General features: G+C 42.0%; 1 protein-coding gene and 1 long non-coding RNA gene across 2 annotated transcripts in view; one reads left to right on the top strand and one right to left on the bottom strand.

The window, feature by feature from the left end:
* Positions 1 to 6,698: 6,698 nt before the first annotated feature.
* Positions 6,699 to 13,703, bottom strand: LOC140652257 (uncharacterized). The gene is made up of 6 exons (XR_012042706.1): positions 13,268 to 13,703; positions 9,894 to 9,988; positions 8,105 to 8,272; positions 7,643 to 7,713; positions 7,257 to 7,326; positions 6,699 to 6,832 (listed from the first exon to the last, which is right to left on the bottom strand). It is a non-coding gene; the product is annotated as an uncharacterized lncRNA (long non-coding RNA).
* Positions 13,704 to 13,825: 122 nt separating this feature from the next.
* Positions 13,826 to 22,899, top strand: part of TBC1D9 (TBC1 domain family member 9) — a 54,842-nt gene continuing 45,768 nt past the window's right edge. Inside the window, exon 1 of the mRNA XM_072861493.1 lies at positions 13,826 to 14,371. Coding sequence (XP_072717594.1) covers positions 14,245 to 14,371 — 127 coding nt within the window. The 5' untranslated portion in view covers positions 13,826 to 14,244. The remainder of the gene's footprint in view (positions 14,372 to 22,899) is intronic.

Below are 22,899 nucleotides of genomic sequence, written 5' to 3' on the forward strand. Positions count from 1 at the left end.
ATGACAAAATAGAGATTTCAAGAATAATTAGCTTCAGTAAGACAGCCATGATGTGCACATTGATATACTAACTAGCTGTGAGATAATGACTTTTCTCCATGAGTCTGTTAAGTAAATTCTTCCACTATCAATCTTAGGTACTGGCATATTTTATTCCCTTCCTTTTTCATTGTTGTTGTCATCTTTCATTTATTCTCTGTCTTCTTTGGTCTGTTAACTGTTTTCCTCTTTTCTTTCCAGTGATACTTTTGTCCCTCCTGATATGAAACCCTTTCTGCACTGGTTCCATTAATTCTTTGTTCTTCTGGTGCCTCATCACCACGTTCGGTCATCCTTAAGCCCTCATCCAATCCATTTTCCTTTCCCACTTTAATGGAATGGCTTCTCCTTCAACTTCTGAATTGTTTATGTTCTCCAGATCACATTGGGTTTACCGTTCTTGGTGGGCTGGTTTGTTTTTCCCTTAGCCAGTAGCATGTCTCTTATTCTTTTCTCTGTAATGGGCAAATGATTATACTGCTCAAATTGGGCTGATGCTAAGCAGCAGGATTAAAGGGGATAAGGCTTTCTTTGTGTGAAGTGATCTCTCATCAGAAACTGTTTGGTTTTGGGTGGGGGTTTTTTTTGTTAACATAGAATCAGAGAATGGTTTGGGTTGGAAGGGACCTTAAAGATCATCCAGTTCCAACCCCCCTGCCATGGGCAGGGACACCTTCCACTAGACTAGGTTGCTCAAAGCCCCATCCAACCTGGCCTTGCAATTTTTTTTTTTACCTTGCAATTGTGCATTGAAAGTAGGCAATTTAAATCTGCTGTGGTGGAGTGAGCCTGACCCTGCTTAACAGGCAGCTGAGCAGCCAGCTTTTATCAGAGGCTGTTCCCCTGATTTCAGTGGTGCTTCCAGGACAGTACAGTATTTGGATACCTCGCTGGTATAAATCCAGATAATTCAGCCCTCATACTTACCTAGGACTGGTACATGGCTTGTACAGGCACAAAACAAAGTTGGGTGATCAACAGCTGTATTGGCATCAATAGTAACCTTATCTAAGAACAAACACATTGGTTTATTATTTTTCTATGATAAATTACTGTTTTTCTTATTACTTAACATTCCTTTCCACATTATCTCCAGCCCCTATATGAAAAGGTGATGTACAGGTGAAGTTTGTTGCACCTGTGTCTCCATAGGCAATTCTCAGAATCCCCATTCATCACGTAAACTACCCACAAGTAAATGCTGTCTTTGGGGATGCGGTTCAATAATATGGTGCTTGTAACTTAGGGCTCTGTACTGGATCAGATCCTTTGGAACATCTGATTCTTTAAATCTTGTCCAAAACCTGTGACTGATTAACTTTGTGACAGGCTTGGGCTAGGTCAAATATTTTGTCCTTTGGAGCCAGCACAGGGCTGGCGTTACTACCATGCTCCAACTAATTTGATGGCAATATGATCCTGTGTGGATCAGACCGATACCGCTGGGTGGGCTGGTCGTGCCGGACCTAGAGTTATTGACCTGGGGAGTGCAGCTCCTGGGTTAGGCTCACGTTAATTGCAAGCTCCATCTCGCAGGCAGGAATGGTCCGCATGGAGGCAGTGAACAGCCACGGGTTTCCATGGGGTACAGCCCCACGGGCTGCCACATGGAGAAACAGCTCCTGAACTGGGCAGAGGATTTTTGACACTTCTGTTTCAACATCTAGTTGTATAGGAAGGCAAAGCGAGGTCAGGCTATGCAGTGCATACTGATGCAGAAGCAAGAGTAAATTGGCCCAGAAAACTGAGAAAATCTCTTAATTTGCATGTCTGTAATTTTGTGTGCAGAAATCTTGTTCAAGATGCTATGGGTACCTAGTTTGCTTCCATGCCTTCACTAGAGGGTTAAATGATACACGCATTGCAAACTAAAAAACAAGTTAATGAGTTAAGTGAAAGGTTTTTAATTCCTTTTTGTTCCTGTTCATGTGCATACACATCCAGTCATGATGGAGAAGGTGGATAATAATGCAGTGATAAAGAAGACAGTGGTACTCCTAGGAAGCTGTGGGCCTATGCAATCACTAGCCAAAGTACCAAGAGATTTGCCTTCAACTGAGGCTGAAAGCCACAGCCTGCAAGAAACCACCCCTGACAAGAGGGAGTTGCCTAGAGGAGCTAGAAAAGGAGACAGTTTGAGCAGAAAGCGAGGCACTAGTGCTGCAAAGCACAGGGCACATCACTCTGGTAGCACTTGCCAGGATCTGGCAGAGTTGGCTTTGCACACGCTTTGGCATGAATTACCATGATGTTTTTGTTGACTGAATTCTCCTGTGATGCAGGATTATCCTGTGAAAGCAGGTACCAAGGCACTGAAAGAATCTGCCAATGTTAAAACACTGTGACAGTTTGACATGCTGCCTCAGTCCTTACTTTTATTTCTTCCTTTTTGTGTCTTAGTTCTTCTCCACCCCTTCTTCCATACACTTCTGTTAGTTGCTTTTCTCTTTCTCTGTTTTTTATTTCTATATTTACAGATTTTTTTCTCTTCTTTTTCCTTCAATGTTAAACCATTTCCTTTGGCATTTTCCTCCTTCCATTTCTCTCATCCCTTTCTTTCACTTTCGTTTGTCAATAGCCAAGAATGGGTTGAAGAATGATGCATCTTCCTCTCTTAGCCCCTGACAGAGATTACTGGAATGGCTTAAAGGCACAGTTTTGCCCTGAACTCTGATGTTATCAAGCAATGACTTATGAGGGTGTCACCAGTGATAGCAAATATTTTGCGTACTCACATCCAGACAGGGTATGAGCCTCCATCAAGCACATTTTTGTTGGGTTTAACTGCTTTTGCTGTTTCTGCATATGTGTATGGGAGCAGGTACCATGGTGCTTTATATTAATATCTTTCGATCCAATGCCACAAATAAGGGAAATCTTGTCTTTGCCTCGGGGGGAACTGTGGAAAGACATTAGGACCTTTATGGATGCCTGGAAAGAAGGCAAGTACTGAGCTGAATTAAAGTGGAGCCTAGACTGCCATGCAGCTTACAGCCACTTAGGCTAGGCTAGCTCTAGCTCAAAACATCTCTTGTACCAGAGGCTGGCTGTGTGATGGTAAGGAGAGTGGTGGAGAAGCTGGCCGAGTGCCCGGGCTAGTACTGCAGCCAGCAAGGGTAGGCATTTTGTGTGGAGACAGAAACCCTGATCCCAGATCCTCAGCAGCTGCTTGGTGGGCAGCCAGGGGGAGTGGGACGGAGGGAGAGCAGCAGCCAGGGGCTTGCCAAAGAGCTGCTGTTGCCTGCACTGCTAAAATTGTGTGTGACTTACTGTGGCTTAATTAACAAAGAAACCCAAAGGAAGACAAGCTCCCTGTACCTTTTCCCATGCAGCAGCTGGGCTGCAGCAGCAGGCCTTCTCCATCATGAGAAACAATACTGGGAGCGGTTTTTTCCTGGGGTGGCAGGGTAAGGTAGCAAAGACTAAAGCTGTGCTGGTTATAAGCAGAACAAAATGGCAGATATTAGCCTTTTAATTGGATATTACCTTAAAATGAGAGCTTTAATTTTACCTTGGAGGTACCTCAGTTACATCCATCGCATACATGGCTCAGAAGTCTCCCAGTTCTTTTTCTCCTACATCTGAACTTTAACCTTCCTCTTTGTCTCAGTTTTCTGAGACATCTAAAACTGCAAGTTTCTCCAGAGTGTTGCAATTCAGGACTGTAGGAAATTCTGTCATGGGAATGTGACCATAGTATGTATATTGATAAATTCCTTTAAAAATAAAATTAGCAAATGGTTCATTAGATACTGACTGTCACCCTTTATTATTGGCAAATGCATCTTATACATTATACATAAATACATGCATATAGATTAATAAAATGTATATCTATATATTTACAAATGTTCACGTTATTTCAGTATTTTTTTTTCCTTTGCATAAGTTATTACAATTTTTATGAGCTCAAAATCCTTACCACAAACAGGGCTGTTTGTGGGTTTCCCACCCCGCCCCAAAGTGTAATGTGTAAAATTAAAATTTAAATCAATATATAAGGTTCTACAGACATAGCTTAACTTGCAGTGGCAAGCAGGGTGGCAGTTCAGCTGAGAGTACCTATTATCTATACTAGATTTCTGAAAAGGTTAAGAACAGATTTTAGTATGTGTGGTAGAAAGCACAGGCATGATCCTCTCTGCTACAGCAGGTTTAATTTTTATGATGTCCTGAAGGCCTTCTCTAACACAAATATCCACCCTAAAAAAATTAGAAATAAAGCTCTTCGTACAGACATACTTCTTCCTGACTATTGATTTCTAACATCTCTCTGATACGTCACTCTCTAAACTATAGTAAAAATGCACTGGGTTTTTAGAACAAAAACAATTTTAAAACTTCTGTCATGTTTAATAGATAGAAGTTTCATTTCTTATGCAGATCAACTTTTACATATCCTTTCTGCTACATCAGGGTAAGTGAGCAGAGAAGAGTAAAAAGATGCCAGAATCACTATAGGACATTTAACAAAACTACACAAATCACTACAAATGCTGTTGTCCAGACCATCTTGGACATAAGAGTCCATGTGAATTGCAAATCAAATGAACAGCAAAATAAAATATTAATTGTACTGAAAGCTCTTGGCACAGTCCATGCTGTAGTTCAGGTTGTAATCCAATTGCCACAGCTCTGTAGGTTCATGACCTTCATGACTATGACTATGTGACTAGGTTCATGACTATGTGACTTTCTCAACAGATTTCTTAAAAGAAAGAGCTGATATTTTCCATGACTGCTCTCAGTGGCCGTTTTCAAGCAAAAGAGGAGAATTTGAAGAAATTCCACTTCTTGGCTTTTGAGGTCTGCACCACTGGGAATATCCACCTGAAAATGATCCAAACTATACTTTTCTACAGAGAGCTACTGCTAATACATGTAGTCAACTGCAACATGTAATTTATTGTAGGTAGTTTTTCCTAGGCAGTGGGATGGAAGGGAAATTGTTCTAAATGACTGAAGAATCATTTTTAAGTATTCCTGAGGGGCAGCTTATTCTTTCCAGCATCTTCTGGTCCCTTATTCCCTCACTCCAAGTTCTTCCCATACAGCTCCATCAGCACAGGGAGTATAGAGCAGCTCCTTCCATAGGAGCCATTAGCAGAAGACATAACCATGAGCAAACACATGAAGTAATCGCCCAGCCCACAACAGCAATTTCTTCCGGGGGGGAGGGGGCCTGTGAGTTGTTGTATTCTGCAATATACCACTAGTTTTGCATTTTTATTTTCAAACAGTCAACTTCTGTATTTTTCCATAACTTGCAGAATGAAATGTGCATGCTGGTAATGTGTTCCTTGGCCAGCAGGGAGCTGTGCAGAAATTGCATCAACTGTGTTGGTTTCTACATTCATTTGGGTAGACACACTTATTGGAGCTGTTCGCTATGGATGTATTATAATACCAAATTAAACTGCCACTCGCTTCTGTCTACGGGCAGAAGAGGTGGTTGGAAGAAAGTAAAGAGGATCCTAATGAAGAAATACCAAATTTTACAGGCTGGGGCTAGAGAGGTGAGAATGACCAGATTAAACAAAAAGGCTGAGGGGCGAGTCGTGACTAGATCCCCTCCCTTACAGTCACCGAAGCATGGTAACGGCCCCCTGTAGTGACCTCTGCAACTCCGGATAGCTCAGGAGCCAGCTGCCAGTGCTAAGTTGATGAAGCAACATGCCTGTGGCCAGGCATATTTCAACTCATTTCCCCTCAGCTACCGCCTTGGAGGGAGGTAGGTTAAATCCAGTCATTGAATGAAGATGGGGTAGGTCTGAACTTCAAGCATGTGAAGAAGGAGCAGGTGGTTTTGTTTGTTTGTTTGTTTTAAGAGGAATCAGAGTAGGCCTTCCATGCTTCTTCACAAAATTGTTTCATACCTCTTCTCTTCCTGTGGTAATCAAAGACTTTTTATCTCCTTCCACCTAAATATCCTCTTCCAAATTTCCTAAGAATTAAAGATTTATTAAGAGTCCAGTTGGCATCACATTGTCTTACAGAGTACCACCTCATCCCAGTTATAGGCATGCATTTCAAAGCCTGCTTTGGCCACGCCTTTTAGGTGAACACTGAAATGTATGTCTTCTTTTTTGATCTACAAAGCCAATAATAGTAACAATAAAAACTTGCATGCTTTCTTCTTCTTTTAGGTTTCAGAGAGCTAAACACACAACGTAGTCTTGTAAGCCCATGATTACATGCAGGCAACAGTGCTCTAAGAAACTGAAAAATATCTCAATGTTATCCAAATCAGTGTTGCTTAACATGGTTCATTCAGAAAATTGGCACAAACCAATTCATGTATTTGGTTTTGTGAGGCTATGTCGATCAACTGCTATGGCAAACCTGCCCTCCTGGGTTACACCAAGAACAATGACATTATTTACGGGGGATTTTAATGTGTTCAACTGGAACAGATGTGATGTTTTCAAAGCAAGTCAGCACTTCAAATTTCAGTATCTTAACTCATCTTGGTGTTGTTTATGTTATTTTCAATAAGCAGGCAAGTCACTGGTAAACAGTTTATTACCCATCATTTAGGTGTCAAATCAAGCATATTTTATCAGCATTTCAGGAACCATCTAGTTCCTTTAAGAACACATAACAGAAATCTTAAAGTACCAATTCAGATACGAGCTGCCACATAATCAATTTTTAAGCATTTAGTCACACAAAGCAAGACTCTTCCTTGATGTATCTTCATTGATTGCACTGGAGTTGTATTAGGAGTTTATTTGGTGTATGCCACATATTCTTATATTTTCTAAGTAAGTAAGTAGAGGACATCTCAGAGACACTTAAAAAGAAAGACAAAAATAAAAAAGGTAAAATGAAACAAAAATACACCGCACAATAATTTGTGAAATACTTAAGGTAGTGATTATTCAACTATACCCTATTTGCCCCAACTGTTTTTTTTAAAAAGGGCTCTGGTAAGATCATCAAGGAGTTTAATCTAAAAATGATGCCCGCAGTTTGACCCATGTTCAAGAGACTCTTGTACATGTGTCACTGCATCAGAAATAAGTATCAAAGATAATTGGTTTTCTGAAGAGCCTGTTCAACAAAAGAGACATTAGTAGAACCCAGAGCACAAATGTATATTAACTTCTTCTTTATTAAAAAAACCCAACAAACAAAAACCTACAAATAAAGAAAACCCCACCCCCATTTACAGACTCTCTCAGAACAAAGATATCCACACACACAAATTATGTTACCATCTCTATGCCAGCACTTGCCCAATCGACATCTTTGTTGACTTCCTCCATAATCACATCAGATTATTTGCTAAAAGGTAAGGGACATCACAATTAAACAGAAGAATTGCAATTATTATAATACATTACTATGACTCTTATTTATTAACTGAGTTTGTAAGCCAAACCAGGGGGAAAAATTCTGTATTCTGCTTCATGATGTCTCCCTGCCCAGTTATGCTTTGGAGATCTCTGAGTCAGTTTTCAGGTTTCTGGTTTCAGCAACCAGAAACGTTGCTGGAGACCCCAGACTAATGGTGAGGAAAGCACTAGAGTAAACTAACTACAAAGTAAATTAACTCTGTAAATAATTCAATACACAAATCAGTAAATCAACAGACCAGTACCCTGGCTTTTCGCTGTGTTTCCATAGGTCTAATGTAGGTTCATTCCTCATCTTCGATAGAATGTTGTTTCTCTAAATTCAAATCAGATGTGCACTCTATTTTAGCATAACACAGATAACAAAAACAATGTATAGAAGAGCAAGGAATGTCATTGAAGGGTAAACAAAATTTATTCTGAATCTAAGGATAAACAAACCTAACCAGTTTATGAACAAAGTTAATTAAGTCTTATGGTACATAATAAGGTATTTAAATTCAGGTAGTTAGCATAAGTAATTAATGAAGAGGTTCTGGTGTAAGTAATTACCAAGTACTAACACTCTTAAAGCCAAATTAAGTCCAGCATTTCTCTGTTGTCCAACATAACTTATGTTGTCCCTCAAGAAATCTATCATCTCCAACTGGTTCAAGTTATTAATTACAACAGCATGTAATTAAACCATCAAAATCTTTAAAAGAAACCTCATTCCTTGCCAGTGTTTTTCTGCAAACTTTCTCACTCCTGTCATGCTGAAGAAGCAGTGCCAATGAAGCTGCTTGCTGAACTGGTTCAGTGACTTCTCTGTCTGACTGCTGGTGGCTCCTGAAGGTGCTAACAGGAAGGTCCAAGATGAAGTTGGATTGCCAAATCTGAAAGAAAGGCGCAGATCGTGCTGTTACCAAGATGCATACCTCTGTTTTTTTCTAGTCTCTCACTGATGTATGATAACAGTGCCTTTTTAGGGGCACTGTTGCATGTAAAATATCAACTGCCATCAAACGTTTGTTGGCTTTCCACTTATGTTAGTAACATTAGCTCAGCTGTGTGTAGCCTCCTAAGGCATAGTCAAAAGGCTGTTGTTTTTCTTCTCAGTCATATGATTATGTCAGCTTTGTTTTGTTGTAGGAAATTTTAATAACTTATTTGGAGTTTTAATTCTTAAGCTTTTTCTATTTTCATTCTACTGGAAGATAGCAGATGTTGAAATTTTTATACATTCATCCTTATACTGACATAGTTCCCACATTTAAAAACAACAAGCTTTGTTAATTAGTTAGTTAAACCTAACAAACTATGGACTAGTTAGTCTATCACTGAACTCTGTTACAATAACAGAATGATTAATCTGCCACAATGTTAACAAACAGTTCCAGGATGAGAATATAACTGTATTTTATCTTGAACAGTCGATATGTGGTCTCATGGAAGTAGGTCCTGTCAAACAAAGCTTGTTCCTTTTTTTGGCAGGGTAAAAGCTTTGGTCAATAGAGATAGTAGAGTTGGTATCATATGTCTGGATTTTGCCAAAGCAATTTTAATTGTAAAGACAGATCATATATGGAATTAACTTGGTCATAACAGCTGGGTATAAAATGAACCCACAGAGAGATTTCAGAACAAAGGGATAATAGTGAGTGGGACGGTTTGTAGCAGTCCATATATAATTTTAATATTCTACATGATCAATACTGTGCTAAAGGATCTTTAATGACAATGTTTCTAAATGACGTAGGGATTGACAAGATAATAAATAGTGATGTAAGGTCACTGCTATATCAGGACCCAGATCATTCTACTACAGCCCAGTGCTTATGTCCATAAAGCAGATATAAGGCAAAGAGTGCCAGTTATATCCAAAATATGGGTGGCTGCTTTGGAAAGCTCTTCCTGCATGAAGATTTTGGATAAAAGGCTCAATGTGTTCCCAGTGCAGTGCTGTGTCAAAAAAGGATGATTCAGACAGAATGTCTCCAAAGTAGCAAAGACTGTGCTTCTGTCGAAATAAAGCAAAACAAAAATTGCTAAAGCTCTGTTAAAATACCATGTCCAATTCTGATATCTATACTTCAGAAATTATCTGAGTTCAAATGATAGTATAGATATGACAGGAGAGCTGGAAATTGTGAGTCTTATCTGACACACCTCATGAAGCAAGGTAGGCCACAAAGGGACATGTGGGTTGTGGGCAGGCAGCTGCCTTACCTGTGGAGAGCTGGTACACCAACAGTGCTTTACAGAGAGTAAAGTAGTCATTAGGATACCTAAGGGTAGTTAAATATAAAGTCCTGCTGGCAAGTAGGGAACCACTTTTTATCAACCTGCAACAAGTTGTCCCTTTGCCATGGGAGACTGGGAGAATCTCACAAAAGATGAGCCTAAAAAAAGCTGTCATTCACAATGAGAGAAAAAGTAGCATATTCAAGAAGAGCTATCGTAATTATAGGGAAGTATAAAAAATGCATTGCAGAATATGAAACTGTTTTATTTAACCTTCCTTGGAATTGTAGGTTCCTCATCCAGACTGAAAGCCTGCCGTCAGTTTGTTTGTCTTGAATTTGACAGTATTCCCAGGCAATGAAAATGTTCTGGGAAGAGAAACAGACAACTGGATATTATCTTTAAAGTTTGATGCTTCCTGTCAGATATGCAAACATAAAAGAATTCAGCTGTAACAGACCTCCCGGTGGGTAGGTAGCTTTAGTAAAAGCTTCTCGTTGAATATGGGTAAATTAGAGAGTCACTGTCGAAAGCTCCTGCCAGAGGGTCAGGTGCACTCCCTGCTGCCTTGCTGCATGCCTGAGACTGTTCAAACACCGCTCTTCTGTTCCACCTCTGGTGTGCCAAGCTCCAAAACGAGCTGCTAGTGCTCAGTGAAGATCCACCCTGCTGCTCTGTAGGTACCCAGAAAAAATGCCAGACATTTCCCTTCTAAGAATCACCACATCAATAGGAACAGAATGCCCTGCTGCTAGCCTGTTATTTTGAAATCACCTTTCACTCGAGCTAAATTAATGCAGAAGCCAATAAATTTTTTCATTTACGGCAGACAAGACAGGTGAGAAAGGTTATAGAAAGGAAAATGGTAAAAAAAAAAAAAGATTTTTTATTTTTCTTCTGCAAAGCAGCAAATTCAAAAATCTTCTGTCAGCATCCTTTTAATGAGGTGCAGATGCTTATCTAGCCTATGCAGTTAGGGCACACTTTGTCCTTACACTTTGTCCACAATGAACTTGCTTTCATACTGGTAAACATGCTCCCACCTCTTGTTGCAAACTCCTGGGGCTTGTTTGGGATTCTTTCTGCTTCCTTCTCGCTCCTTGGCCTTGAAATATTTTGGTTCCAGATTTCCTTGGGAGACATTTTGATATTGTCCTCCTGAGACAATAAATTATATTTCTGGTGGCCTGGTACTGAATAGCTGCCTCAATCCTACAGAAATTAACTCTCTCCTATCAGGCAGGTCGTGTTCCAATTTGGAGTAAAGACTTGACACGCGTTGAATCTTATACTTCATAAAAAACGTACATCTTACAGCAGGCACTTGACACAAATGGGACTCATGTATGCAACCAATCCATTAATGGCTTTTGACACTAGACCCCAGGAGTATAAAATTATTCTGGGATGATAAAGGGCTTGAGAGTGACTAACCCTGGTCCTGCCGTTAAAGGATACTGTGATCACAGCCGGGTAGCAGATGCTGTGATTTGATTACTTTTACTCGCAGACTTGCTGGACGACTCAAAGCAAGAATTACTTTGTATTATTCAGTTTGCTCATCTGTAAAAGTGCTCATAATACATACTTGCAGGAGCATGATAAAAGTGACATTATTTTTGAATGCTTTGAATTTCTTCAATGCGGGGTGTTATGGGCATATAAACACTAAGGTTTGTGGCACTTGAGTTGACCACATAGTAAGAAATCTCAGACACTTTTTTCCCCACTTTCTGTTTCATCCCACATCACACCTAAAGCAATGTCCTCCAGTCTTTTAAAGCTTTAGTACTATTTATAAAATAAAACAGTTCTCACAAATTATTTCTTTAATTCATTTTTCAAAATTGAATGGCATATGTTGAAGTTTTAAATCTAATGGCATAGAGATCTTTAAACAGTCCCATTCAGTGTTAAAACCTCACTGAGGTTCCAACCTGATAAGTTTTTTCAACAAAATAGTACAAAGCAACCTGGGGCAATTAATCCTTTGTTTGCATCTAAGATTTTTTTTAAAATTTCTATTATAACTCACAGGGCTGGCCAGAAGTGCTTTATTTTGTTCCCAAACTACATGATGAAAAAGAAACTTTTTAATGGAACACTAAGATCCAATAAAATACACATAGACAAGCATTTTACGTGAGGGATAAAAATATGCGATGGGCATACAGGAGAAAATATTTGCATTGGCTTCAACAAAAAGGTCAGCCATGATAGCACAACACCTATTTTTTATTACTGTGAAAGCAGATCACGTTTCCATTTAAAAATGCCTTGATACCATCTACAACATAGCAACAAAAAGACACAATATGACCTCATTTTAAATGCCATTTACTTGAGTGATGACATTGTATTTCTTTCCAGTTTTATTCAAATGTTCTAGAACGCTTAATGGAAAATAAATAGGATGTTAGAAATTATGCTTTTGGTGTTCTTTATGCTATTAATATACATCACCCTACTCGCATCTAAAACTAATTGGCACTAATAAGGCCTGGCAGCTGTTTTCAGTGCTTACCGTTTTGCATGCATAACTCTCTGTGCCTGCTGTTGAAAAGCAAGTTAGGAATAGCAGGTGGGAGGAGCTCCCAGCCTCTGATAATGCTGCTTTCCTTCTTGAGGTCAACTGCACTGTTCACAAAGAAAATTAACTTCATCACCAGCTCGACTGCAGCAGAGTATCATTTGGTTATTCTCTCCTAAAATGTCGGTGTGGCTTTAGTAGTTCTACTGCAGGTTGTTGGCAGTGATGACATCCCTAGTATGTAATGCCATCAGTACTCCTATGACAACACAGGAGCGCTGACGAGCCTTGTGTGTGTGACATCCTTCTTTTACTAAAGGAAGCTACTAGGAATTTTTGCCACTAATTTTAGCCAGGCTAGAATTTAACTTTCAATCTACTTGGCATGAAGGTTTTAACTAGAGCTGGTTTGAAAAAAAAATCCTGAAATTTCTTCTCAAAGTTATAAGAAATTTTCTTGTTCAGAGGTTTTTCTTTAAAAATACTACCCCCTCCCAAACCCTTCCAGTTAAAATGACAAGGTCATTTCAACACTACTAAAAGTCAAAATAATCTGATTCTATAACAAATTCAGAAAGGGTGCAGAAGCTCTTCTGCATTCCCATTTAGATCGCAGTCTCCTGCCTTAGTGACAATGACAAATATTCCCCATGGTGCAGCGGGACCGAGAGCAATCAATTTCTAAGCGCTCATCAGAGACGGTCACTTCCCTCGCCTGAACTTTTTACCTACACAGTAACAGCCACATGACCGCTACCTCAGACGAAGAGTCATTTCTCCCGTGACAGCGTGTCCATCTCCACGTGGTGAGCACTGGGTATCCAGCTCCACGCCAGCACCAGGTGATGAAAGGCTAAGCGCTACTGTAAAAGCTACGGCCTGCGTATGAAAAGTTTGTGCTTGGAACACGGTTTTAATATTTTCTTTGGGGTTTAATTTACTCTTCTCAATATCTTTAATAAACCTAAGAGAAGTATCTGATCAGAGAGTAACAGTTTTCTGACTAAAGGGAGGCCAGCGAGTCAAACTTGGAAATCAAAAGTGTTCAGAGCTGCAAGGGTACCAGACATGTTATCTATACATACCACTAGCATACCCTCCGAGCATGCTTCCATACCTGCCAGATATACCGGTTTATTTTAGGGCTTTTCAGGCCCTCAAAAATTCCCCTCAGTCCTAGGCAGCAGGCACGCTGTGGCCTTCCGCAGCAGAGGTGAACTTCACAAGCGGTGTTGGGCACGGCAGAGAAGGGGCAGGCCAGGAGCGGCTGCGGCAAGAGGGCAGTCCCACCGCCTCCTGTGGACGGCTTCCCCCACAGCCGAGGCCAGAGCCCTCTCTCCCTTTCAACACCCAACTTCGCAAACCTCCCCGCGCCAGGGGATGAAAAGGCCGAACCTTTCAAGGCAGGCGGTTACAAAGGGCAGGTAGCCATCTCCTCCCCAGCGACCCTGCAGACTAGCGCCAGGGACGGGCCGCCCGCCGGCGATGGCTGCCGAAGGGGCAAAGCCCCGCGGCCGTGACCCGGCCGCCACCGGTATGACCGCCCGTGCCAACGGCCGCGCTGCGGAAAGGCCCACCGCCGCGCGCACGCCGCAGCCCCGCCCCTCTCCCCGGCGCGCGGCGGCCCCGCCCCACCGTGCGCGCAGGTGCGGGGAGCGCGGAGCGCGCCCCCTCCCCCCGCGCGAGGCAGAGCGAGCGGCGGCGCGCGGCGCGCGGGTGCCGGGCGGCTGCCGCCGGCTTTGTGCGGGAGGCGAGCGCGCGGCGAGCTGCGTGGCGTCACCGCCGGCGGGCGGCGGGGCCGGGCCGGGCGCTGATGTCACTGCTGCCCTCGGCGCTGCGGCGGGTGCTGCCGGGGCCGCCGCCCCTGGCCGCTGCGGCCGCCCCTCCGCGCCCGGCGGTGGGCGGGTAGGCGGCGGGAGCCGCGGGGGCATGCGGCTGCCGCCCCTCCGCCCTGCGCCCGCCGGTGCCCGCGGGGCTGCGCCGTCCGCCGCGGCGGCCGGGCATGGTGGCGTCTGATGCGGACGGTGCGTGCGTGAGCCACCGCGCCCCGCAGCCAGCCAGCCGGTCGGGCCGGCCTTTGTCTGCGCTGGGAGCATGTGGGTGAACCCCGAGGAGGTGCTGCTGGCGAACGCCCTGTGGGTGACGGAGCGGGCCAACCCCTACTTCATCCTCCAGAGGAGGAAGGGGCACGGAGGCGATGGCGGCGGCGGGGGACTGGCGGGTAAGGGCGGCGGCGGCCGGGGTCCCGGGGAGGGCAGGGCGGGGCCGCGCTTCGCGCCGTCTCCCTCGGCGGCCCCCCGGGGCTGGCGGCGGGTCCCCGCCGGCCGGGCGGGATAACGGCCCTCGGGGAGCGGCAGCCGCGCAACCGCCGTGGGGCGAGGCGTTGTGCGCGGGGCTGCGGGGGACCCTCCCCGCTCCGCGGCACCTTCCCGGGCGGTGCGGGGCCCCGGTGCCGTGCCGCGGGGAAGCCGGCGTCCCTGCCGCGGCCGAGGGCGGCGGCTGATGCCGCGCACGCCGCTGTAGGGCGGCGGGGGCCTGGACGCCTTGTTGGTGTTCGGGTGCTTGGCTGTGTGGAACACGCGGAGCCTTCCCTGAGGATTTACGCACCGTGAAGCTTTGTGCGGGTGATCACCGGTGTCCGATGCCTTCATACGTCAGGGTGTGACTTGCCCAGATGCTTGCAGGATTTCATTTTTGATCCTCTAACAGGCGTTGTTTAAAGTAAGACCAAGTCGTAATTCACAAATGCGCGCTATGAGAACAGATTTGCTTCGGCTTCTCCGTATTCTTTGGGATGTCCTTGTAAAGTGTGATCCGTAAATGCTTTGTTTTCGACCACTGGCAACTGGAGACACTTTTGTAGACGTTTTGGTCATAGGCATCTTGGTCTCTGTAATACTGTGCCTATACATTTGTCAAAACCTTTCACCATTTTTAGGCAACGTATATGCATTTCTATTAAACTGGAGACACAGAACCCGATGGTGTTACCACTAGTCCTTCTTGAATTGGCAGAAAATAGTCAAACTCGTTCTCTGAAAAGCTGTGGTTTCTTCCTTACCCACTTGCATTGCAACTTAGTTCTTCAGGCTAATCAAAATAAACATATGGACTACATCTATGTTTGGTTCAAGGTCCTGTGCATATTTACCAGGAGATTAAGTGTTTCTTCAGCCTTTGAATGCTCTATGGGCTTGTAAACAATTTATGATCTAAATGAACGCACCACCATAAAGTGTGTTTTCATGTAGGCCCTTGAGATCTTCAGTCTTCTTCAGTGTTGTATGTTGATAAACCACCTCATTCTTGTGTGGAAAGTGACCAGCAGCCCCCCCATGTTGGCTGTAGATTTTTTTTAAATTTTTTTAATTATGGACAGTGTTGGCAAATCCATAAAAAGAATTTCTTGCCTTAAAAGTTTGCCCCTGCTGTCTTTACTGAGGAGTTCTTTGCAGACTCTTCTTTCATGGATTACCCCCTGGCTTCTTAAGGATTTCTTCCTCTATCTTACTGTAGGTGGTCTGACAAGGTATTCTTGTACCTTTCTGACTTTGTTATCTTTGAATTAGAGATTGTTGGAGATATCCAGTCAATTTTCCAAACGTTTCTTAGTTATTGGGGAAACACTTTGAGAATTTGGGGTTTTCTCTTCAACCTGTTTTGCACAGTGTGTGTATCTCTAGGCCTTCTTGCAGTTGTATATATAATAGTCTGATTGATGATACTACTGTACAGATGGAGAGATCACTTTTGAAGATTTAGTCCTTGAGTGGGAGTAGGGTTCATAAATTTGCACTCCTTCTTTTGCGAAGGTTAGGTAAGCTGGCAGCGTTTGGTAGGAGTTCAGAATACATTTCTGAATTTCTGCTTTTTTTTTTTACCATTGGAATTTAAGTTTTTGTGCACTGTATCCATTATTTTAGTATGTGAATGCAGTCTGTATAGTGAATATTGATTTAGAATGTAAAAGTTCTGTGTGTATTTAAAAAACTACTTTCCATGTAGCCTTTATTAGTGTCTGTGCTTTGCCTGGAATTGCAGCTGCTGTGGGATTGAGGTAGTAGCAACAAGTAGCTAAACAATTTCTAGGGATTTTGTTTGTATAGGGGAGGGCTGGAAAAAAGTTGTAGCTTTTTTTCAGTATATTGCCAGGACCATAACTAAACAAACACCCACTACTAGCATGCAGAAAGGTATTAGTGCTGGTAGTATTGAAAGGGCTGTATGGGAACTTGTCAGACCTTGCCATTTTAGCACATGGGTTTTTGACACAGTGGTTGACAAGAGGTGGGAGAGGAAGAAAGAAAGGGGGGTAGGGTATCCAGGCCACTCCCAGCTTGGTAGGCACAGTAATAAGTGGAACTTACGATTATTTGTTTTTCATGGAAATACTGGAATTTTACACTGGTTGTTCTAACAGCTGTGCTCTGCCCATTGAGGGCCAAGGCAGGTGAAGGAAGCTAATGGATTGCTCTTGGTAGGTAAGATTGGCTAAAAGCAAGGTATTGAGGGACCTAGCTGATCCTGAGGGTTCAAAATAAATCAATCTGCTGAAATGGCCAACAGGGTACATTGTTGGTAATAATGATAGCATTTAGAACCCTGCGGAAGTTCTGTAGATCATAATGATACAGTTCTCGTGACAGAGGTGGAGGTTAACTGGATTCGGTAGATCATAATGATACAGTTCTTGTGACAGAGGTGGAGGTTAACTGGTTGAAAGTGTAGAAGCAGAAAAAAAGAACTTTTTGTGGGTGTGTTCTGGGGTTGGGTTTTTTTTTGGTTGTTGTTAATTGCCCTTTCTGTAGTGACATAATGCTGAAATTTGCTCAGATATAATCTAAAAAGTTACCCACCCATGAACTGGTATAAAACTTGGCCTGGTTGCTCTGTGGGAAACCAGATTATGTGTCCTTGAAGTTGACTAGAAATATTGTATGTAAGATTTTTCACTGTGGTGAGAGTGGTCTGAATTTATGTATGCAAGAGAGGATGTAAATACAGCTGTCCCTTTTTTTGTGATCTAACTTCTGCTGACTTGTACTCCCTCGTTATTGACTCTTGAAGTCATTTGTCTTAAATTGTAGAATGACAGTTGACTTTCAAATTGATGAGGCTGTGGGCTTGATTATATGAGGTGGCTTCACTCTGGAACTTAAGCAGTGATTCGACAATGAGAGGCATTGATTCTCTGGCATTGCCCTCAGTTCTAGGTTTGCTGTGAAACTAACCGTTCAGCAAACTGATCAGGGTTAAGTGTAATGCCCTTCTCTCCATCTGCGAACATGTCAGACTTCGAAGAGCTTAAGTTGGGGCCGCACTGTAATGCGGTTGTGTTGGCATAGCTGAAGGAAGAGATAGAGCACTTTCCTGTGGATGAATAGGAATGAGGAGGGAAGGCTGGGGACGGACCTCTTCAGAGAGCACTGTGGCTGGATGCTGCGAGTGTGAAAATGTGGCTGAAGGCTGATGATTACCCTCGAAGCAGCTGCCAGGGTCTCGGTGTTACCTGTCCTCCATCCTGTTACCATCCTGTGGACAGAGGTTACCATCACCAGAGCAAAGTCCAGAAGACTGGCTCTTTTAGGTCTTTTGACACATCTCAATCTAAAAACAAGTAGTTTGTATAGCCTTGGGGGTGGGTGAAAGTAATTCTCTGTGGCTTTATGTTGAAGCAAAAGAGCAGTACTCGCATTACCTGTTCTCCTGGATCCACTCTGAGTACAGCAACCCTTTGCAGGAAAAGGAGTATAACTCGCTTTGGAGGAAGGTGTGAAATATCAGCCCTTTCTGCGCTGATTCTCTCCTCTTAGCCTTGATTTATGTAACTTAGTTGAACAGAGAAAGCTCTCTTATTTAAACACTGATTTGGACATTGGAGACATTTTCTGCACTTATCTCAATATTGGATTGTAACAAGTTAGAAGCATGATGATCATCTTGTTATGTGTTAGGGCAGTGCCTAATTAGTGAGTCCCTAGAAGTCATATCTGCTAACAAAATGTATCTGATTAGTAGTTTACTTAAGAGATACAGCTTTTCTACTAAGCAGCGTGGATCCATTTTTATACAGAATTAAGGCCTGGACTCTTTTAAATGATTGTGTCTGTGTCCGTACCAGTCACATCAATGTGACTTTCCTTTGTAAGCATGCCTTAACTGCAGGGTTGTTTGGGTTTTGTTTTCCTTTTTAACAAAAGAAAAACGGGAAAGACTTATAAGTTGGATTTTAAATTGGATTTTCATAGCTGTTCTGCAAACTCACATTATCTTGCATCACTGCATTAATCTTCCAGGACAAGACCAAAAAAATGTACTTTTCTGCTTTAAAAGTATTTGATGGTTGGTGAGCTTTCTCCATAATGGAATTGTTTCATGCCTTGCATGTAATGCCATGCCTGTATTTTGCTTCTGTGTGACCCTCACTCAGGAGTTTCATCTTCCTTTTGTTCACCAACAGGGGGAAAAGCCTTTTCTTTCGTCTTATTTTTCTCAAAGGTGCCAGATGTTTTTAACCCTCTCTCCTTCATACCTATTCTGTTTCCTGCTTGTCAGCTGCCTTCCCTGGGCAGCCTGGTAGTTTGGTCTGTCTGAAATTCTTCCTTCTCCAGAGGGATCCAGTGTGTTACATGGCAACCTGCATCAGCTGAAGCAGAGGCATTTGGAGAGAACAAGAACCCATATCTCTCCCATCATTTGGGCACTGTGCCCTGTATGACAGTATTGCTTCCATCTATGTAAGGGTCTTGAACATGTCATAAAGTTTATAAATAACTAAAAGGCCCATGTTTTTGTGTTAAGTGTATCTTGCATTCTGGTGCAACAAATAGGTTAAAAAATGTTTCTACCTGCTTTCTGCTATACTGTGGTAATGCTTGCCAAACTCTTTTCTTTGGAAACAATATTGCAAGGAATTAGTGCGACTAATAGTTGAGGGCAGAGCGATGTATTCACTTAGAGCTTACAGGAAGAGAGATTGAGGGTGTGGTACGATTAGCTTGTGACTGCTGTGCTCCTTTTGTGTGTGTACGTTTCTGTGTGAAGTGGAGATGAAATTCCAAGTAATTTTGTTTAAAATGTTATCATAAGATCTGTTTCAGTCCCAAGGCAAATAAATTGTTCTTAGTTTGCAAGAACTGTTTTTAGGAGTGAATTATTTTGCAGATAGGGTGTTTATGCTTACAGCTGGGGCAGCGCATGTGTGACAGATTCAGTACAAGTTTGTAAGTCCATGAGATGTTGCCAAAGATGATTCAAATGCTTAAGCAGAAGGGAGCAGATGGAAATTTGCTGACTTCTGGTGATAAAAGAAATTGATGAAGTACTATCTTTCTCCCCAGATATTTTTGCAGAAGGGGTTATCATGTAATTTCCACATTGGAAAGGCAGAAGGGAGAGGTTCTGAGCTCGGCTGGCTGATGCAAGCCTTCAATGTCAAATCTAATATAATTTTTAATACTGTGACAGTGTTCTAACTCAGAACACTTTTCTGCAGCCTTGCTGGACAACGCAATTAGTAGCTCAAATTTGGAGATAAGATTCTATCTTGCTCTCAACCTCTCAATTCAGAGGGTTGAGGAAGAGCTTGCTTGACAACGTGTTTATACTTAAGATTTAGAACAGCTTTTGGCCAGTATATCATCTGCCTGATGAAAGGATGGTACATGCTTTAACAAACTTGACACTTTCTGTCCTTGTTGACTCAAGCAGTTAGGATTTTGCATACCAAACTAGGTACACTTGAGTAGAAAGCATGTGCTTTCTGATACTTGAAATACAACATTTATCAAAATGCATGCAATTAGCATAACTGACATGAGCGGTCAGCCTATCCATCAGCTTTCCATGTTCATTTTGGCTCATGGGGTGGAAGCTAGTCTCTTCCGCTCCACTCTGTCATTTGGTGTTACACCAAATCTGCTCTGATGCTGCTGAGCTTCTCGTTGGGATGTGCTGTGGGTGTTTGCTTCTTCACACTAGTAGATTTCCGCTTCAGGAGGACATGCAGATGTCTAGGGTTGAACTGCTATTTGAGTCTCCACGTCGACTCACCAGTCTTTCTGTTGAATTCCCAGATGATTTCATGGGTGCTTAATTGGAAGGTGTCTCATTTCCTGCCTAATGCTTCTCTTGATCTCCAGTTCTTACAGGCAATGCACTGTTTGCACAGATACAGTGCCTGAGATGTTGCTTGGTGTAGCTCTGGTTTCTGTACTGTAATACTTCATGGTCAAAGACTTTCTTTGATGTTACTTCATCTTTTACACTTCGAGTAGTGTGACCCATCAAGGCCTCTGAGCAGGGCTGTCATTTGCCATTTTTGCCTTCTGACATAATATTATTGCTTGATACATGGAATTCAAGGATGAGCTGCTATTTCTCCCGAGATCTCTGTTGGTATGAGACCCTTTTGGAAACGTCACACAGGATCGCAATATAGTAAGCAATAAATGTCTAGGCTCTTAGTAATTTTCTGTATTATACCAGAGTTTGTATTGCTTACAGAGTTTTCAGTATTACTCTCTGGTCCCATGCTGAAAGGTATAGAGAAAGTAGCACTTCTTCACATCAGTTTCCATATTTCTATCACTCCACTGTCCAGTTATGCATCCTTGTAAGAATATATTGTATTTCACAGAGGTTTGAGCCCTTGACAGTTTCAGTTAGAGTTCTATAGAATTAAAAAAGGTTCCACAAAGTATGCTGGTATATACTCTCAAATGCTTCTTTGAGAGTTAATTAAACCATATGTATTCTCATATGATTGTTGTTCTTGTAAATATTTGGTATAGGCAGAGTCCATTCAGCTTTCTCAGTTCTTCCCTAAGATTTGCAACCGCTACTTTTTTTATTCTTCATAGTATCACACTGTGTATGGCTTTTTCCTGTAATAGACAGGAGTTGTTGCTGCCACTGACTTCACTAGAGTATGATGATACAAGGTGTACAAAGGGCTGTAAGCATTTGACTTAAATCTTGCTTTTCTTTAGCTCTTTGGTTGTTAATCATGCTTCTGATGTCTGTTCAATGTTGATATTCAGTAATCTACATTTGCATTTTGCCTTTAAATCTGGTGCTGAGGTGGGCTTAGGTTCTGGAGGAGTTCTTCAAAATCTTTCAATTTGTTTTCTTTTCAAAAGAAAGGTTGTAAGTATTTTTTAGGCCCAATTTCTGATTGTTTTTTTTTCTGAAGTTGCCCCATAGGGGTGTATGAATTCCTACCACAGCAGCAGTCTTAGTTTCAGCTAGTAAGTTCTTAATATGTTTTTTGGTTCTTTCCTCACAGTCCTGTCTTGTGCTTCCCCTCTGTGTTTTCCAGTATTTCATTAGCCAAAGTTCTTGGGATTTTCTGTTGAGCATCATTTCTTTCCCTGGTAAAACGCCGCCTCTGATAGCTTATTGAAATCTGATCTATCTGCAGGTGTTCAGTCAGAACAGTTAGAATTAGAGTATTTTTTTTCTGAAACTATTGCTTCTCATCAGATTTAGCTTGCATTTGACCATGCTGTGCTTCAGGACTGTTCCTTAGTTCAAGCTGAATTTACTGTGCACGCTTCAGTTCTCAATTTGTACCATTGATTTTGTGGGCTAGATTCAGATTACAATTGGGTTTCTTAGTTTAGTGGTGGTGGCTGTTGTTTTTTGTTTTGGTTTTGTTTTTTTTCTTCAATTGCTCATACTTACTTGATTCGTTCTTTAATCTTATATAGTCTATCTGAATCTTATGTTGGTGCAGATGTAGTTGATTTAAATCTTCCTCTTGAATGAAATCTGTTTAATTTGCTTATGCTACTCTGAGAGAATGGGATACTTAACAAGAATTAGTTTTGAGTAGAATTCAGTGACTTCCTTGCTGTTTGGTCAATGGTTTTTGGTCATGGTTTTCCCAAATGTGTTTTGGTTTTGTTTTGGTTTGGTTTTTTTACAAACTTATGAGTAAATTTTTGTATCACACCTTGACAGCATTTGTTAACTCCATCTCTACTCTTTTTACTGTTTCTCCATCACTTCATATAGCCTGGTGTGATTGACATGTAGTATAAAATTTATTTTCTTCAGGTGTGTGAGATTATTTGTTTGGGTTTTTGTCCAAATATCATTTTCCTCTGTGTTGTAAGCCTTCACATTCCTGTAACTGTCTAGCGTGTCCTGTCAGTGCTCATCTCTCTACTCAGCCTTTTCCTACTTCTGCTAGGTTTTTGTTTCAGGTCAAGTCTAGTGGGCTTGTTTCTGGGAACTTATTGTTTGGATGTATTATTGTGTGAGTTACTGCTTCTGGACATTTCATCATCTGTAAACTGGGCCTCAGTGGAAATAAAGGCAATTCTTTTGCTGTGTATGTAGCCAATGTATGTAACCCAATTCTTTGATCTGTATGTAGCGATAGATATAGATTGTAATATACATTCTGGTTTCCTCTCTGTTGAAGAGAAAAACAGCAAAATTTTACAAGTCTAAAATATTTTAAATGTGGCTTAGTAGATAACACTGACAAATGTGGTTACATCTTACAATGATTAGGGCCCTTTGGCTTAGCAGACGAAGTTACAAAAAGTTTTAAAAGCTGAAAGTCTAAACCCAGTCAGATTGAGGTTCGAGTTAAGATACAGATTTTTACAGGGGTGGTCATGAGTTCTTCGGACACCTTGACAAGTACTGTGGTAGACGTTCAATTGCTGATCACTTTCAAATTAAGATATTTAGAAGATAATCTAATTCAATCATAATTGTTAAACTTGAAGGGAGTAT

Source organism: Ciconia boyciana, chromosome 5, assembly GCF_034638445.1.
Source record: "Ciconia boyciana chromosome 5, ASM3463844v1, whole genome shotgun sequence".
In the NCBI taxonomy this organism is placed as follows: Eukaryota; Metazoa; Chordata; class Aves; order Ciconiiformes; family Ciconiidae; genus Ciconia; species Ciconia boyciana.